The sequence below is a fragment of the Trachypithecus francoisi genome, unplaced genomic scaffold (genome assembly GCF_009764315.1).
Source record: "Trachypithecus francoisi isolate TF-2019V2 unplaced genomic scaffold, Tfra_2.0 Lachesis_group11, whole genome shotgun sequence".
Classification (NCBI taxonomy): Eukaryota; Metazoa; Chordata; class Mammalia; order Primates; family Cercopithecidae; genus Trachypithecus; species Trachypithecus francoisi.
Window position 1 is genome coordinate 83,480,697 of NW_022681456.1, and position 19,720 is coordinate 83,500,416.

General features: G+C 41.3%; 1 protein-coding gene across 1 annotated transcript in view; it reads right to left on the minus strand.

The window, feature by feature from the left end:
- Positions 1 to 14,151, minus strand: part of TMPRSS12 (transmembrane serine protease 12) — a 47,334-nt gene extending 33,183 nt beyond the window's left edge. The window contains exons 1-2 of the mRNA XM_033222083.1: positions 13,848 to 14,151; positions 12,987 to 13,182 (exon numbers count right to left, since the gene is read on the minus strand). Coding sequence (XP_033077974.1) covers positions 12,987 to 13,182; positions 13,848 to 14,034 — 383 coding nt within the window. The 5' untranslated portion in view covers positions 14,035 to 14,151. The remainder of the gene's footprint in view (positions 1 to 12,986; positions 13,183 to 13,847) is intronic.
- Between the last annotated feature and the right edge of the window lie 5,569 nt (positions 14,152 to 19,720).

The window sequence follows — 19,720 nt, forward strand, 5'->3', positions numbered from 1 at the left end:
TGACTCACGCCTCTAATCCCAACACTTTGGGAGGCCCGAGACAGGCAGATTGCTTGAGCCCAGGAGTTTGAGCCCACCCTGGGCAACATGACGAAACCCTGTCTCTATAAAAAATACAAAAATTAGCCGGATGTGATGGCACATGCCTGTAGTCCTACCTACTTGAGAGGCTAAGGTGGGAGGATTGCTTCAGCCCAGGAGGTTAAGGCTGCAGTGAGCCATGACTATGCCACTGCTCTCAAGCCTGAGCAACAGAGTGAGACCCTGTCTCAAAAACAAAAAACAAAACAAAACAAAACAAAAAACCAAAAATGTTCTACTTGGTTTTTTTTTTAATATAAAACTGAACATACACTTATCATTTGACAAGGTAGTCTCACTCTTGGGTATTTACAGAAGTGAAATGAAAACCTAGATTCACACACATGTTTATAGTGGCTTTATTCATAATTGACCACACTGGAAACAAATATCCTTTAAGAGTAGATGGATTAACAAACAGTGATACGTTCATATGTATTTGGCCATTCTTGCTTTGTTATAAAGAAATACTTGAGGCCGGGTAATTTATAAAGAAAAGAGGTTTAATTGGCTCACAGTTCTGCAGGCTGCACAGGAACCATGGTGCTGGCATTGCTTGTGGTGAGGGCTTCAGGGAACTTACAATCATGAAGGAAGGGGAAAGGGGACCAGGAGCATCGCATGATGAGAAGGAGCAAGATAGCAAGTGGGGAGGTGCCAAGCACTTTTATTTATATCTTTTCCCTAACTTTTATTTTAGGTTTGGGGGTACATGCACTGGTTTGTTACATAGGTAAACTGTGTGTGGCAGGGGTTTGGTGTGTAGATTATTTCACCACCCATGTGATGAGCATAGTACCCAATAGGTAGTTTTTCAGTCCCCTTCTCCACCCTCAAGTAGGCCCCAGTGTCTGTTATTCCCTTCCTCAAGTTCACGTGTACTCAGTGTTTGGCTCCCACTTATGAGAGATAACAATGTAATATTTGGTTTTCTGTTCCCGTATTAATTTACTTAGGATAATGGCCTCTAGTTCCAGCCATGTTGCTACAAAGGAGATGATTTCATTCTTTTTCATGACTGCGTAGTATTCCATGGTATATACGTACCACATTATCCAGTCCATCATTGATGAGCACCTAGGTTGATTCCAGTCTTTGCTATTGTGAATACTGCTGCAGTAAACATATGCATGCATGTGTCTTTATGGTAGAATTATTTATATTTCTTTTTTTTTTTTTTTTTTTGAGACGGAGTCTCGCTCTGTCGCCCAGGCTGGAGTGCAGTGGCCAGATCTCAGCTCACTGCAAGCTCCGCCTCCCGGGTTTACGCCATTCTCCTGCCTCAGCCTCCCGAGTAGCTGGGACTACAGGCACCCGCCACCTTGCCCGGCTAGTTTTTTTTTTTGTATTTTTTAGTAGAGACGGGGTTTCACCGTGTTAGCCAGGATATCCGGTCTTGATCTCCTGACCTCGTGATCCGCCCGTCTCGGCCTCCCAAAGTGCTGGGATTACAGGCTTGAGCCACTGCGCCCGGCCAGAATTATTTATATTTCTTTAGGTGTATATCCAGCAATGGGATTGCTGGGTCAAGCAATAGCTCTGTTTTAAGTTCTTTGAGAAATCTCCATACTGGTTTCCACAGGGACTGAACTAATTTCCATTCCCATCAGCAGTGTATAAGCATTTGCTTTCTCCATAGTCTTGCCAGCATCTGTTATTTTTTTACTTTTTAATAATAGCCATTCTGATGGTGTGAGATAGTGTCTCATTGTGGTTTTGATTTGCATTTCTCTGATGTTGAGCATTTTTTCATGTTTCTTGGCCATATGTATGTCTTTTGAGAAGTGTCTGTTCATGTCCTTTGCTCATTTTAAAATGGGGTTGTCTAGTTTTTGCTTGCTAATTTGTTTAAGTTCCTTATAGATCCTAGACCTTTGTTGAATGCATAGTTTATAAATATTCTGTAGGTTGTCTGTTTACTCTGTTGATAGTTTCTTTTACTGTGCAGAAGCTCTTTAGTTTTATTAGATCCTACTTACCAATTTTTTTGTTGCAGTTGCTTTTGGAGTCTTTGTCGTGATGTCCTTGCCAGCAGCTTTGTTTCTGGGTTCTCTAACCTGTTCTATTGGTCTATGTGTCTCTTTTTGTACCAGTACCATGCTGTTTTGGTTACTGTAGCCTTCTAGTACAGTTTGAAGTCAGGCAGTATGATGCCTCCAGCTTTGTTCTTTATGCTTAGGATTCCTTTGGCTATTTGGACTCTCTTTTGTTCCATATGAATTTTAGAATAATTTTTAAAATTCTGTGTAAAACATTGTTGGTAATTTGATTGGAATGGTATTGAATCTGTAAATTGCTTTGGGCAGTATGGTCATTTAAACAATGATTCTTCCTATCCATGAGCATGGAATGTTTCTCCATTTTTTTTTTTTTTTTTTGTCATCTATGATTTCTTTCAGCAGTGTTTAATAATTTTTTTTGTAGAGAGCTTTCACATGCCTGGTTAGATGTATCCTTAGATACTTTAATCTTTTTGTGGCTATTGAGAATGGGATTCATTCTTGATTTGACTCTCAGCTTGGATTTCATTGGTGTATAGAAATGCTGCTGATTTTTGTACATTGATTTTTTTTATCCTGAAATTTTGCTGAAGTTGTTTATCAAATCTGGGAGCCTTTGGGCAGAGACTATAGGGTGTTCTAGGTATGGAATCATATTGTCTACAAACAGAGATAGTTTGACTTCCTCTCTTCCTATTTGGATGCCTTTTATCTCTTTCTCTTGCCTGGTTGCTCTGGTTAGGACTTCCAGTACTATGTTGAATAAGAGTGGTGATAGTGGGCATCCTTGTCTTGTTCCAGTTCTCCAGGGCATTTCCAGCTTTTGCCCATTCAGTATGATATTGGCTGTGGGTTTGTCATAGATGGCTCTTACTATCTTGAGGTATGTTCCTTCAATGCCTAGTTTGTTGAGGGTTTTTAACATGAAGGGATTTGAATTTTATCAAAAGCCTTATCTGTATCTATTGAGATGATCATGTGGTTTTTATTTTTAGTTTGTTTAGTTCTGCATATGTTGAACCAACTTTGCATCCCAGGAATAAAGCTTACTTTATCATGGTGGATTAGTTTTTGATGTGCTGCTGGATTCAGTTTGCTAGTATTTTGTTGAATATTTCTGCATCTCTGTTTACGAGGAATATTGGCCTGAAGTTTTCTTTTTAGATCGTGTCTCTGGCAGGTTTCAGTTATCAAAATGATGCTGGCTTTGTAGAATGAATTAGGGAGGAGTCCCTCCTCCTCAATTTTTCGAATAGTTTTGGTAGGACTGGTACCACCTCTTTTATACACCTGGTAGAATTTGGCTGTGAATCCTTCTGGTCCAGGACTTTTTCTGGTTGGTAGGTTTTTTTTTTATTACTGATTTAGTGTTGGAACTTATTATTGGTCTGTTCAGGGTTTCAATGTCTTCCTGGTTCTATTTTTTGAGGTTGTATGTTTCCAGGAATTTATCCACTAGGTTTTCTAGTTCGTGTGCATTCAGATTTTCGTAATAGTCTTTGAAGGTATTTAATATTTCTGTGGGGTTGGTGGTACTATCCCCTTTGTCATTTCTGATTTTGTTTATTTGGATCTTCTCTATTTATTTTTTCTTTCTTTTTTTCTTTCTTTTTTGTTAGTCTAGCTAGTGGTCTATCAATCTTATTTATTCTTTCAGAAAACTTTTGGTTTCATTGATCTTTTGTATTTTTTTTGTGTCACAATTTCATTCAATTCAGCTCTGACTTTGGTTACTTCTTTTCTTCTGCTAGCTTGGGGGTTGGTTTGTTCATTTTTCTCATTCCTCTAGGTATGATGTTAGGTTATTAGTTTGAGATCTTTCTAATTATGGTGTGGGCATTTGGCACCATAAACTTTCCTCTTAACATTGCTTTAGCTGTTTGCCAGAGATTTGGGTATGTTGTATCCTTGTTTTCGTTAGTTTCAAAGAATTTCTTTAATTCTACCTTAATTTCAGCATTTACCCAAAAATCAAGAGAAGATTGTTTAATTTCCATGTAATTATATGGTTTTGAGAGATGGTGGTACTGATTTCTATTTTTATCATGTTGTGATCCAAGAGTGTGGATGGTATGATTTTGGGTTTTAAAAATTTGTTAAGAATTGTCTTATGACTGAGTGTGTGGTCTATTTTAGCGTATGTGTTATGTGGAGATGAAAAAAATGTATATTCTGTTGTTTTTGGGTGGAGTGTCTGTTAGGTCCATTTTGTCAAGCATCAAGTTTAGATCCCAAATATCTTTTTAAGTGTTCTGCCTCAGTGATCTGTCTAATACTGTCAGTGGAGTGTTAAAGTCTCCCACTATTATTGTATGGTTATCTAAGTCTCTTCATAGGTCTCCAAGAACTTGTTTTATGAATCTAGGTCCTTTAGTATTAGGATAGGTAAGTCTTCTTATTGAATTGAACCTTTTATCATTATGTAATGCTCTTCTTTGTCCTTTTTTGGTCATTTTGGTTTAAAGTCTATTTTGTCAGACTGGGTGTGGTGGCTCATGCCTGTAATTCCAGCACTTTGGGAGGCCAAGGCGCATGGTTCACGAGGTCAGGAGTTCAAGACCAGCCTAACCAAGATGGTGAAACCCTGCCTCTACTAAAAATACAAAAATTAGCCAGGTGTGGTGGCAGGCGCTTGTAATCCCAGCTACTTGGGAGGCTGAGGCAGGAGAATTGCTTGAACCTGGGTGGCAGAGGTTGCAGTGAGCTGAGATCGTGCCACTTCACTCCAGCCTGGGCGATAGAGTGAGACTCCATCTCAAAAAAATAAATAAATAAAGTCTGTTTTGTCTAAAATAAGAATAGCAGCCACCGCTCTTTTTTGTTTTCCATTTACTTGATAGATTTTGTTCCATCCATCTACGTTGAGCATGTGGATGTCACTGCATGTGAGATGTGTCTCTCTTAAAGACAATGTACAGTTGGGTCCTGTTTGAGATGTGTCTCTCTTAAAGACAATGTACAGTTGGGTCCTGTTTTTTTTTTTAAATCCAACTTGCCACTCTGTGTGTTTTAAATGGGGTGTTTAGCCTTTTTACATTAAAAGTTAATACTGATATTTGCAGATTTGATACTGTCGTTGTGTTGTTAGCTTGTTTATGTAGACTTGATTGTGTAGTTGCTTTATAGTGTCAATGGTCTATCTACTTAAGTGTGTTTTTGTGGTGACTGGTAATGGTCTTTCATTTCCATGTTTAGTACTCCCTAAGGATCCCTCTTGTAAGGCAGGTCTGGTGGTAATTAATTCCCTTAGCATTTGCTTGTCTGAAAAGGATCTTATCTCTCTTTCACTTACAAAGCTTAGTTTGGCTGGATATGAAATTCTCTGTTGGAATTTATTTTCTTTAAGGATGCTAAATATAGACCCCCAATCTTTTCTGGCGTATAGAGTTTCTGCTGAAAGGTCTGCTGTTAGCCTGATGGGGATTCCCGTTGTAAGTGACCTGCCCTTTCTCTCTAGTCGCCTTGATGTTTTTTCTTTTATATTAACCTTGGAGAATCTGATGACTATATGTCTTGGGGATGGTATTCTTGTATAGTATCTCACAGGGCTTCTCTAAATTTCCTGAATTTGAATGTCAATCTCTCCAGCAAGGCTGGAGAAATTTTTATGGACAATGTCCTCAAATAGGTTTTCCAAGTTGCTTGCTCTCTGTCCCTCTTTCAGGGATGTCAATGAGTTGTAGGTTTGGTCTCTTTACATAATCCCGTATTTCTTGGAAGTTTTGTTTATTCTTTTTTCTTTATTTCTGTCTGAGTTGACTTGAAGAACTAGTCTTTCAGCTCTGAGATTTTTCTCAGCTTGGCCTATTCATCTTTCAGCTCTTGTATTATTTTACTGGATTTCTTAGATTCCTTGGATTGGGTTTCAGATTTCTTCGGAATCTCGTTTCTCTTTATTGCCATCCAGATTCTGAATTCTATGTCTCTCATTCCAGCCATTTCAGTCTGGTTAAGAACCATTGCTCGGGGGCTATTGTGGTCATTTGGAGATAGGAAGAAACTGGCTTTTTGGGTTGCCAAGGTTCTTGCGCTGGTTCTTTCTCATCTGTGTGGACTGTTATTCCTTTAATCTTTGAAGTTGCTGTCCTTTGGATGGAGCTTTTTGCTTTTATATTCTTTGGTGCTCTTGAGGGTTTGACTGTGTTATAAGTTGGGTTTAGTCAACTGGCATCATTTCTAAGTGATTTTAGGTAGACAAGACTCAGCTCAGCACTCCTGGGCTGTGAGCTCTAATCGTGGGGGACTTGGACAGGCTCATGGCTTTGTACTCTGGCCTCTCATAGTCGGGCACATGCTGCACTGGAAGACCCGAGGTGTTCCTGGTCCACTGGCAACAAGGCTGCAATGAGGGATGCTGGCAAAAGCACTTTGTCTGGGCAGTGGCAGCAGGGTTCATGCTTGTGTGCATGTGCCAGCAGTAGCAGGGCAGCAGTGCAGCTGGGTCCACATGCGTGTGCACTGGTGGTGGCAGTGCAGTGGGATCTGCACATGTGCCAGCATGGTGGGGCAGAGGCATGGCAGGGTGTACTGGTGGCAGTAGTGCTACACACTTTTTTTAGACAGGTTTTTGCTCTGTTACCCAGGCTGAAGTACAGTGGCGTGAACATGGCTCTGTACTCTAGTGTCAACCCCCTAGGCTCAAGCAATTCTCTCACTTCAGCATCCTTAGTAGCTGGGACCACAGGCATAAGCCACCACACCTGGCTAATTTTTAAAGTTTTTTGTAGAGGCAGGGTCTCACTGTTTTGCCCAGGTGTTTTTTGTTTGAGATGGAGTCTCACTCTGTCACCCAGGCTGGAGGGCAGTGGCATGATCTTGGCTCACTACAAGCCTCCCAAAGTGCTGGGATTACAGGCGTGGGCCACCGCACCTGGCTGACCAGGCTGGTCTTGAATTCCTGGCCTTAAGTGATCCTTCCGCTTCAGCCTCCCAAAGTGCTGGGATTACAGGTGTGAGCCAATGTACCTAGCTGGTGCTACCCACTATGAAACAAACAGATCTCATGTGAACTCACTTATCACCAAGGGAATGGTTGTAAGCCATTCATGGGAGATCTGCCCCCGCAATCCAGTCACCTCCTACCAGGCCCCACCTCCAATACTGGGGATTACATTCCAACATGAGATTTGGAGTGGACACTCACACTATATCATCATACAATGCAATACTACTCAGCAATAAAAACAAATAGTAATGATACACACAGTAACATGGATGAATCTCAAATGCATTATGCTAAGTGAAACCAAACTCATAAGGCTCCATACCATATGATTCCATTTATATGACACTCTGGAAAAAGCAAAACTATAAAGACAGAAAACAGATCAGTGGTTGCCTGGCAATGTAGGAGGGAGGGGGTTTACTTCAAAGGGGTATTGGGGGGAGTTTTTGGAGGTGAAGAAACTTGTTCTGTGCCTTCTATTGGTAATCACATGACTATGCATTTGTCCAATTCACAGAACTGTACACTAAAAATAATGAATTTTACTACATGTTGTTATATCTTAATAAAATCATTTTTGTCTTTTTTTTTTTTAAAGGAATGATCTGACACACAAAACAGCATGCATGAATCTCAAATGCATTCTGCTAGGTAAATAAGTCAAGCTCAAATGCCTATATATTGCATGACTCTGTTTATATCACATCCTGGAAATGGAAAAACTATAAGGGATCGACAACAGATCAATGGCTGCCATGGGTGGGATGCAGGGGCAGGGGTTGACTACAAAGGGTCATGACAGGATTTCAGGTTATGGAACTGTTCTAAATCTTGATTGTAGTAATTACATGACTACCTACACTGTCAAAAGTTGTAGAACAGAACTTTTTTAAAAGGTAAATTTTACTGCATGTAAATGAGGCCTTAACTTTAAAAATAAGGCCATGAGTGAGAAAACTGAGAAAAGAAAAATAGATCCAAAAGGTCATTTCTACTAATGTGAGTTAGGACTGGCTGTACGAAAAAGCCTCTAAGTTTTAATACATATCAGTGCTGCTGGACCACAATATATTCTTTCTCAGTTCCAGTTACATAGAGATAATTCAAACAATATCCTCTTTCCCTTTTCTGGAAATATCCATTGGTGGCTGGATGCAGTGTCTCATGCCTGTAATCCCAGCCCTTTGGAAGGCTGAGGTAGGAAAATAGCTTGAGCTTAGGAGTTAGAGACAAGCCTGGGCAATATAGCAAAACCCCATCTCTACAAAATACAAAAATTAGGCATGATAGCACACGCCTGTAGTGCCAGCTACTTGGGAGGCTGAGGTGGGAGGACCAGTTTATCCTGAGAGATTGATGCTGCAGTGAACCAAGATTGTGCTATTGCACTCCAGCCTAGGTGACAGAGCAAGACCCTGTCTCAAACAAACAAGAAGAAATACCCGTTGGTGCTTATATACCCATATCCATATCTTGTGCAAGGATGAGTGCCCTGCCCACTCTGTTGTCAAGGTGCTCTCATTTAATACATGACCCAGGTCCCCTGACCACAGCTCTCTGGGAAAGAGATAGGCCACTAATAAAGGTTTATTCATAAATTGAGCAATGGTGGTATCACCTAGATTGAAAAGCTGGGCTGGGATAATCAGGTAATTCATCATGAAAATTGATGAGAAGGCCAGTTAGCAATAGGGGCTGAAGCTGAAAGATTATGAGGTAGAATGAAGGACCATAACGCATCATGTATAAGTTCGTATTATAAGGAAGCCATTCAGTGAAAGGGAAAAAAGGGCAGGCAAAAAACAAAACAACAATGACAAAAACAATGCCTTCAGAGACACCTAGCTATAAACAGGTCCACCCCCAATATCATTACTCGTATGATGAATCTGGCTGTGTATCAGAATCCAGTGCTTTGAAAAGGAGCCAAGACCACGACTGGTTCTTAGAGACTAAACTGATTTCTGGGTGGGAAGTGGGGAAGGCAAATCCAACACAGTGGCCAGCAGGAAGTTGATGAGGGAGCTTGAAGATATCTACCAATGTGGAATGAAGTATTTTATAATAACAAGTATCCAACATGACAAAGCTCATTCATTGACTTGGCAAGGCTTTTTTTTTTTTTTCTTTTTTCCTGACAACCTTTTATTTGATCAAGGGGCCTTCAAAATAGAAATCAACTTTCCAATAGAGTTTCCAGACCTGCAAAAAATACTGAAAAAGTTATCACCATAAACTTGATGAAAAAGGACAAGCCTGTCTTCCAGTAACTAGTGTGAAAAACTGGACACTAATAACTAAACTTGGCCAAGTAGTCCAGTATCTCATATTACTGGTGAAAGAACTCAGACCTAAGCATCCCCTTCATGCTGATCTAGTTGAAGAATATTCTTTTTTTTTTGAGATGAAGTCTCACTCTGTCACCCAGGCTGGAGTTCAGTGGCACGATCCCATCTCACTGCAACCTCTGCCTCCCGGGTTAAAGTGATCATCCTGCCTCAGCCTCCCAAGTAGCTGGGATCACAGGCGCCCACCACCACGCCTGGCTAATATCTTGTATTTTTAGTACAGGCGGGGTTTCACTTTGTTGGCCAGGCTGGTCTCCAACTCCTGACCTTGTGATCCACCCACCTCGGCCTCCCAAAGTGCTGGGATTACAGGTGTGAGCCACCGCACCCAGCAAGTTCTGTCATCTTAATAATAGTGTTCTCCAATCCATGAACACAGAATGTATTTTCATTTATTTATTTATGTCTTCTTGTTGCACTCCAGCCTAGGCAACAAGAGCCTAGGCAACAAGAAACTCCCTCTCAAAAAAAAAAAAAAAAAAAAAAAAAGAAAGGGATGACAGAACCACCCAAAGCGATCTTTTCCCCAATATGGGAAAATGTGGATTTCCCCATATTGCTTTGTAGACTGTAAAGAGTTTTTAGAGTTTTTAGACTGAATGCAATGCCTATCAAAATCCCAATGACTTTTTTTTCAGAAATAGAAAAACCCATCCTAAAATTCATATGGAATATTAAGAGACTCCAAATAGCTAAAATAATCTTGAAAAAGAAGAAGATAGTTGGAGAACTCACACTTCCTGATTTCAAAACTTACTGCAGGCTGGATGCAGTTGCTCACACCTGCAATCCCACCACTTTGGGAGGCCAAACTGGGCAGATCACTTGAGCCCAGGAGTTTCAGACCAGCCTGGGCAACACAGTGAAACCCCATCTCTACAAAAAAATACAAAAATTAGTCAGACATGGTGGTGCACACCTGTCGTCCCAGTTATTCAGGAGGTTGAGGTGGGAGGATCACCTGAGCCTGGGAGGTAGAGTTCGCAGTGAGCTGAGATCATGCCACTGCATGCCAGCCTGGATGACAAAGCAAGACTCTGTCTAAAAAACAAACAAAAACCCCACCAACAAAAAATACTTACTACAGAGCCATACTAATCCAAACTGTGTGTGATACTAGCATAAGGACAGATATATACATCAGTGGAGAAGAACTGAGAGCCCAGAAACACACCCTCTCATATATGATCAATTGATTTTCAATGAAGGTGCCAATACCATCCAATGGGGAAAGGACAAACTTTTCAACAGATGGTGCTGGGAAAACTTGATAGCCACATGTAAAACAATGAAATTGTACCCTTACCTGATACCTTATGCAAAAAGTGACTCAAAATGGATCAAAGACCTAAATATAAGAGCTAAAGCTATAAAACTCTTAGAAGAAAACATAGGGGAAAAACTTCGTGACATTGGATTTGATATAATGATTTCTTACATATTACACCAGAAACACAGGCAACAAAAGAGAAAAAAATAGATAAATCTGACTTCATCAAAATGAAAAGCTTTTGTGTATCAAAGGACACTATCAAGAGAGTGAAAAGATGACCCACAGAATGGGAGAAAATATTTGCAAGTAATGTGTCTGACAACAGATTAATATCCAGAATACATAAAGAACTCCTACAACTCAACAACAAAAAAAGCAAAAAGCCCAGTTCAAAAATGGAATAGACATTTCTCCAAAGAAGGTATACAAATGGCCAATAAGCACATAGAAAGATGCTTAACATCACTAGTAATTTGGGAAATGGAAATAAAAGCCACAATGAGTGACAATTTCATATTAATTAGGATAGTTATCATAGTAGTAGTGTAAATATAAGTATGATAAGTCATAAGCTAGGAATATGGAGACTGATATTCTGGATCTACTTTTAATCAGTAGGGAGGGTTGAGGGACAGAAGAAGCAAATTTAAGATACTGCACAGAGAGCCTTCATAGGCCTTGGGGACTACTTGGATAGGTGAAGTGGGAGAAATTAGATAACTCTCTGGGTAATGGAGCTGTTGATGATGCTATTGACTGAGAAAATAGAGAAGAAATAGTATCAGAGGAAAGTAAATTCTGTTTTGGACTTATTTAGAATGTGACTCCAATATATATGCATGGTAGGGAGCTGGAAATATGACTCATCAGGAGAGACCTAGGAGTTGACAGCATATGGTGATTGCTGAAACAGGTAGATTAGACATCTCTAGGAAAGAGTACAGAATGATAGAGGGCAGAGGGCAAACTCTAGAAAACACTGCAATGTAAAGGATGACAAAGACTCATCAAAGAAGCAGGAGAAAAAAGTAGAGTGGTGTCTTAGAAATCAAGAAAAGAGATAATTTCAAGAAGAGGATGTGGTCAACATTGCCAAAGGCTGTAGAGGTCAAAAAGGATGGGAACTGAGATGAAGTCATTGGATTTGGCATGGAGGTGGATCTTTAATAGCATTTGGCCACAAAAATCAGACTGCAAATGGATTTTATGGGTCAATGGAGGTGAGGCAAAAGAGAGTCTCTTTTTTAAAGAGTCTAATAGTGAAGGCCAAATCTGGCATGTCTCTTATTTTCATACAGTCCATAAAGCATGTTTTTTACATTAAAAAAAAATTTAAATATAGGGACAGGGTCTCGCTATATTGCCCAGGCTGGTCTCAGACTCCTGGCCTCAAGTGATCCTCCAGTCTTGGCTTCCCAAAGCATTGGGATAACAGATGTGAGCCACCGTGCCCTACTCTACAGTTTTAAATGGCTGAATCAACCAAAATATTTCATGACACGTTAAACTTATATGAAATTCAGATTTCAGTGTTCATAAAGTTTTACTGGATTATAGCCATGCTCATTCAATTACTTATTGTCAGTGCTGGTTTTCATGCAATTGTGAGAGAGACCATATGACCTTCAAAGTGTAAAATATTGACTACCTTTATGGAAAGTTTACCAGCCTTTAATTTAAAGGATCCATGATCGGGCATGGTGGCTTACACCTGTAATCCCAGAACTTTGGGAGGCTGAGGCGGGCAGATCACGTGAGGTTAAGAGTTCAAGACCAGCCTGGCCAACATGGTGAAACCCCCATCTTTACTAAAAATACAAAAATTACCCGGACATGGTGGCAGGCACCTGTAATTCCAGCTACTCGGGAGGCTGAGGCAGAAGAATCGCATGAACCCAGGAGGTGGAGGTTGCAGTGAGCCAAGATTGCACCACTGCACTCCAGCCTGGGTGACAGAGCGACACGCCATCTCAAAACAATAAATAAATAAATAAATAAAAAATAAAGGATTCCTGGGTGCAGGGCTAGGGGAGGGATAGCATTAAGAGAAATATCTAATGTAGGTAGATGATGGGTTGATGGGTGCAGCAAACCACCATGGCCCATGTACACTTCTATGTAACAAACCTGCACATTCTGCACATGTACCCCAGAACTTGAAGTATAATAATAAAAAAATAATAATAAAGGAGTCCTTTCAACAAATACACTGTACTATGTATAAGGCATTATGGCTATTTGTAAACATAGCTTAACTGAAAATGGGTGAAGTTAAATGGTCCTCTATCACTTCAAAATATCCCCTAAGAAAATAAAATAGTTGTGTTCTGAATACATACCTAGCGTCTTTAGTGCAGTGGGCAGCTGTGAGGACCCACCTCTCTCTCACTAGGGTTCCCCCACATACATGAGCAAGAGTATGATCATATTTAATCTGCAGGCTCACCACCCATGGCCATGCACCAGCTTGAGCTTCTGTGCCCCCTATAATCCGAGACCCTTGCAATACATCCTTAAGCGGTGCTGTTCCACAATCTAGAAATAAAAATGATATATTATTTGGACTGAGCATCTACTATGTGTTACTTCCTAAGCTGAACGTATTAATGAAATCCTTTAAATTCCTACGTTAAACATAAAGCAAGCTAACATACCTGACACATGCCCATATTTTGAAAGAAACTTGGACAGTTAAGACAAATATGCCATAATGGATTACTTACAAATAGACATGAAGTCAACACAATTCATTAATTTTAAAACTCCATTCCCCAAAAATACAAAAATAAAATTTTTGGGCCACATATCACCTTCTTCCCTGTGTGAAATAGCAGTTAAAGAGCCTGGACACGGTGGGTCGAGAGCTGCAAATTCTCATGCTCACCATTTCACTTGTTGGGCTAATTTTTCTCACCTAATAGCATTCCCTTTCAACTCTTTATCCCCTGACTTATTCATATATAAAATGAGGATGATAAAACCCAGAATGTTTTGAGGAGAAAATACAGATTTACAATACAAAGTGTCATTTTACTATTACAACTACTGTTATTATAACCTGTTGAGAAACTGCTTGGGTATGTAAAATTTTGGTTAAAGGCCATTGGAACACCAGAAAAGGAGAAACCCGAATTCAAAGACTATACCGGTGGGGAAAAGGTAAGAGAGGCCCCCCAGAGACAAGCACGAACAGGTACTGCCCTTTGCATGCGCCCCTCCCTGCCTCCGCCGCCCGAGCCTCTCGCGGGCGGCCTCCGTCTGCTGGGAACCAGCGGCCCGTTCCAGCGGGTGGCCAAGGCTGTGCCTTCCGGAGGGCGAGTCGTGGTCTGAGTGTAAGTGAGAGCTCCCCACAAACAACAGCGCCACGCTCAGGAGCCGCAGCCGCATTTTGGAGGTTGGTGAGCAAGATGGCGGCAGGTTCTTCCCACCCGCCCTGGGCACGCGGGGCGCACGGCCTGGCCGGGAGGCGCGAGTGCGGCCGGAGGGTGTGGGAAGGCGAGGCGTAGATCAGTTTAGAAAGAACCCCTGACTCTCAAGGTCTGATCGGCTTCCTCATCTGCCGCTGTCCCCTAGGTGATGTCTGATCACCCTGGCCTGTCCAGCAAGAATCCTGTTAGGTCGGGTAGCCGGAATCCCATTACTCCTGATGCTCCCTCTTAGTAATTTTCCATCCACTGACCCCTCTATCCTGCTCATTGGCTGTAAATTCTCTCTTGCCCCTGCTCTGTTTGGATTTTAGCCCAGTCCCTCTACCCACTACAAAATCCCATTGCCATGGTCCTTATCCCTATCTGGGTGGTCCTGAATAAAGTCTGCCTTCCTGTGCTTTAATGAGTATCACTGAATAATTTTTCTTTAACATAACCCAAAGTTTTTAAGAATGATGGCTAATGTTCAGTTGTAAATTGTTCTCTTTCTTATCTTGACCTATACTGAACTTTGCCTTTGTTAACCCAACACCTTCAGTAATAGGAAGACCGTGTGGGCTGTGGGAAGCTGGTGAGGTGGTGGAGAGTTAGAGGTCAATAAAAGGACAATTGCCTTGCTCATACCATCCTTCCGAGGCTGGTGCAGTTGGCAGCATTAGATAGAAGGAGCATATTAGTTTGGGGCTTACACATGGTAATATGTGGGGCAGGGAGCAGAGGCTCAGAGCTGTGCCAAAATCGGGGTGGAGGAGGTGATATTGGAGAAACAAATTGCAGCATGAGCTGATCTCTGTGGGCTGACAAGAAACGAAGTCCTTGTTCCCCAGGTATTTTAGTAGAAGGTGATAGTAGAAAGGGGGAGAAACACAGTTGGGGTGTGTGTATTTGTGTGTGTGAGATGTGGTCAGATTGTGTATGCCTTTGTAAACAGGGCAAGATGACTTTTTTTTCTTTTTTTAAACCCATAGCCAACATGACAGGGATGATGGGTGTTGCTATGACAGATAATAGAGGTTCAACAGACTTATAAAGCAAGTATATGCAGCCAAGTCATCAAATAGCAGTGACACAGGCAGTGGGCTGGGCACAGTGGCACATGCCTGTAGTCCCATTTACTCAGGAGGCTGAGGCAGGAGGATTGCTTGAGCCCAGGAGTTCTGGGCTGTAGTATGTTATGTCAACTGGTTAATGCACTAAGTTTGGCATCAATATGGTGACCTTCGGGTAGTGGGGAACTACCAGGTTGCCTAAGGAGGGGTGACTGGCCCAGACTGGAAATAGAGTTGATCAAAATTCCTGTGTTGATTGGTGGTGAGATCGTGCCTGTGAATAGCCACAGCACTCCAGCCTGGGCAACATAGCAAGACCCCATCTCTCTAAATAAAATGAAAAAGGCTGTGGATCAATAACTGCAGAGGTCTTCTTCCTGGATTTCCTCTGCCTTTTCTCCTCTCCTGCACTGTCATTTCCTCTCTTTGGTGGGATCACTCCTATCCACAGACAAATATCCTCTGGTGTGCTAGGTAGCCTACAACATGCCCGCCAATGAACCCTGTCTCCTGGTATTCACATTCTTAGTGAGTTCCCTCTCCTTTAGTGTCAGCTGGATTTCGTGACTCACTTCTAGTAAATAGAAAGTTACAGAGGTGATGGGCTACCACTTTCAAGATTAGGTTATAAAAAGATTGTGACTTCTGTCCTGAGCACTCTCTCCAGCCCTGTTGCTCTGAGGTAAAGCTGCTGCCATGTTGTAAGCTGCCCTGTGGACCTGTAGAGAGGCTGCCAGCAAGAGCCCTGAGGAACTGAAGTCCTCAGCTGAACAGCCGCGAACAGCTGAATCATGCAATACCGCATGATCTGCTTAGAGGCAGATCTTCCCCTGATCACACCTTCAGATGAGACCACAGTGCTGGCTGACACTCTCACTGCAACCTCATGAGAGACCTTAAGTCAGAGACACCCAACTAAACTACACTCAAAAGTTCTGACCCACAGAAAGTACAAGATAAATTGTTGTTGTTTTAAGCCACTCCATTTTGGGATAATTTGTTATGCAGCAACAGATAATGTATCTGGTTTCTCCCACCTTTGAAAAATCTTCAATTGCCTTTATATCCCCTGCTTTCCTCTATAGCAAAAGTTCACCCGAGAAGTTGTTTACAATTACAGTTTCTACTTTCCACTTCTTCAACTTTTTTTTTTTTTAATTCTTTTAGTAGAGACAAGGTCTACATTGCCCAGGCTGGTTTCAAACTCCTGGCCTGAAGCAATTCATCCAACTCAGCCTCCCAAAGTGTTGGGATTACAGGTGTGAGCCACTGCACGTGGCCCACTTCTTCACTTTTTATTCCTGTCTTTGTGTTTTAAAAATTTTGTTGGTTTTTGTTAATTTTTAAGAATAGAAGCAGAACTTTATTTCTCCTCTCAGAAAAAGAGACCTTGTCCACAGAAGCTCTCTTAGCTTAACCAGCTTCATCCCATTAAATTTTTTGTTTGTTTGTTTTGAGTCTCACTGTGTCACTGAGGCTGGAGTAGTGCAGTGGCATGATCTCAGCTCACTGTAACCTCTGCCTCCCAGGCTCAAGTGATTCTCCTGCTTCAGCATCCCAAGTAGCTGGGACTACAGGTGTGTGCTTTGTGTGTGTGTGTGTATTTTTTTGTAGAGATAGGGTTTCACTGTGTTGCCCAGGCAGGTCTCGAACTCCTGAGTCAAGCGATCAACCTACCTCAGCCTCCCAAAGTGTGGGGATTACAGGCATGAGTCACTGCGGCTTGACCCCATTAAAATTTTTTAGAGAAAATTAAGTGAGCCTCAAAACAAAACATCCTACCTCTCCTTTCCAAGTGAAACCTTAAGAGCCATGGTTATGGAGGATGAGGGCATTAGTACCAGGGCCTGGGGCCCGGGCTTTGGGAGGCTTTATCCTCCCACTTGGGGCATGTCTGAGTACCAGCAATTTTTAAAATAAAACTATTTCATTACACAGAATTTAAGTAATAACAGTACAAACATCCATGTATACACCACCCCATTCACTACATTTGTTTTATTAAATATTTAATACATATAAAAGGATATTTATAAAATATATGCTCAAACAATAACAGTAGAAGAAAACCCATTTAAGAAAAAGAAGATTATTTTTGCTTTTGAAATCCCCTGTGTATCTCTCCCTCATTCTGTCTTTACTTTTCTCTCAGAAATAACCAATATTCTGGATTTTGTCTTTATTTCACTTATTCTCATTATAAACCTTGCCATACAGTATGGTAGCCACTCACCACATGTGACAATTTAAGTTCAAATGTAAATTAAATAAAAATTCAGTTCCTCAATCACATTAGCCATACTTTAAGTGCTCAATAGCCACATGTCACTTGTTGCCATACTGGACAGCATAGTTGTAGAATATTTCCACCGTTGTGAAGAGTTCTATTATACAGCACTGCTTTAAACAATATAGTTTTTAGTTTTATAGGTTTTTGAACTGTATTAGTCAGGGTTCTCCAGAGAAACAGAACCAACAGGAGAGTGAGGGGAAAAAAAAAGAGAAAGAGATATTTTGGGAATTGGCTCACATAATTACGGAGGCTAAGAAATCCCACAGTCTGCCATCTGCAAGCTGGAGAAACAGGAAAAGCTGGTAGTGTGATGCAGTCTGAGTCTGAAGGCCTGAGACCCAGGAGTGTCGATGTTTGAGGACAAGAGAAGATGTCCCAGCTCAAGAAGAGAAAGAATTTGTCCTTCTTTCACCTTTTTGTTCTATTGGAGACATCAACAGATTCGATGATGCCCACCTACAGTGGTGAGAACAATCTTCTTGGCTCATTCTCCTGATTCCAATGCACGTCTCTCACGGAAACAGCCTCACAGATATTCCCAGAGGTTGTGATTACCAGCCGTCTGGACATCCCTTAGCCCCATCAGGTTGACACATAAGATTAATCATTACATGAGCTTTATATAAATGGAATCGTATGATAAATTTTCTTTTGCAGCTAGTTTTTGTTTTTTTTATTCCGCATTAAGTTCTTTACATTCATTTCTGTGGTTATCTAACTGCAATTCATTTGCTTTCACCCACCATCATGTGCATATGCCACAATGTATTTATCTACTTTGGAATCTATTATTGATGGACATTTGCATTGTTTCCAGGTTTTTTCTATTACAACTAATACTATTATGCATATGAGCATGAGTCTCTCTGGACTACATACTAATGGTAGGATTACTGCATCATAAAGTATACCATCACCTTCTCCAAATAACGCCAAATTGTTTTCAAGAATGTTTCACTAATATTCTCTTCAAGCCAGTCATGGTGGCTCACACCTGCAATCCCAGCACTTTGGGAGGCTGAGGTGGGAGGATTGCATGAAGCCAGGAGTTCAAGACCAACCTGGGCAACATAGCAAGACCTCACCTCTACAAAAACTTTTAAAAATTAGCTGGGCATGGTGACACATACCTGTAATCACAGCTACTTGGGAAGCTGAAGTGGGAGGATCACTTGAGCCTAGGAGGAGCTCAAGGCTGCACTGAACCATGATTATGCCACTGTACCCCAGCCTAGGTGATAGAGTGAGACCCTGTCCCTAAAAATAATAATTATTATATATATACAGATACATATACACATACCCATATGTACATATACACACACATATATATATACACATATACATACTCTTCAACTAGCAACATATAAATGGTCCCATTGCTCATGTCTTCACTGGTGCTTTTTCTTTGTGTGTGTGTGACGGAGTCTCACTCTGTCACCCAGGCTGGAGTACAGTGGCGCAATCTCGGCTCACTGCAGCCTTTGTCTCCCAGGTTCAAGTGATTCTCCTGCCTCAGCCTCCCGAGTAGGTGGGATCACAGGCACCCACCACCACACCTTGCTAATTTTTGTGTTTTCAGTAGAGATGGGGTTTCACCTTGTTGGCCAGGCTGGTCTCGAACTCCTGACCTCAAATGATCCACCTGCCTCGGCCTCCCAAAGTGCTGGGATTACAGATGTGACCACTGCGCCTGGCCTTTAGGCATTTTTCTTTTCTTTTCTTTTGCTTTTTCTATAAGATCTGCCAGGTTGTAACAAATGCTTTTTAATTTTTTACCTATCTTGTGGGTAGGAGTTGGGAATTGTGGTTTTAGTTTGCATTTTTCTGATTTTGAATGAGTTTGAGTATTTGAATATCTTTTCATATATTTAGGGAACATTCATCAACTATTTCATGTTGAGTACCAATTTATGTCATTTATTTGCTCATCTTTGTCTTTGCATGTTGATTTCATTGACTGCTTTCTCCATGCCAGACCCTGTTGGAAGAGCTTAGGCTATAACAGAACACAAAGCAGAAGTCCTTGCCATCATGAGATTCACATATTGAATCATAAGAGATTTTTATAGGTCTGGATAATAATCCTGTTCCTGTTCCATAGTGAGCAGGTCTACGCAAACCTACCCCCAAAGGCTTGAGGGAGTCAAGAGGCTGAGGAAAGAGGCTGACAAATCCAGTTTCTCAGAAATATTTAATAGGGACTTAGAAGTAATGTCTCTGGTAGCTGAGGGAGGGCACCCAACCTCCAGAAAGTATAGATAGCAAGCTTTTAGGGTTAAGATGTGCAGCTGGTCACACCT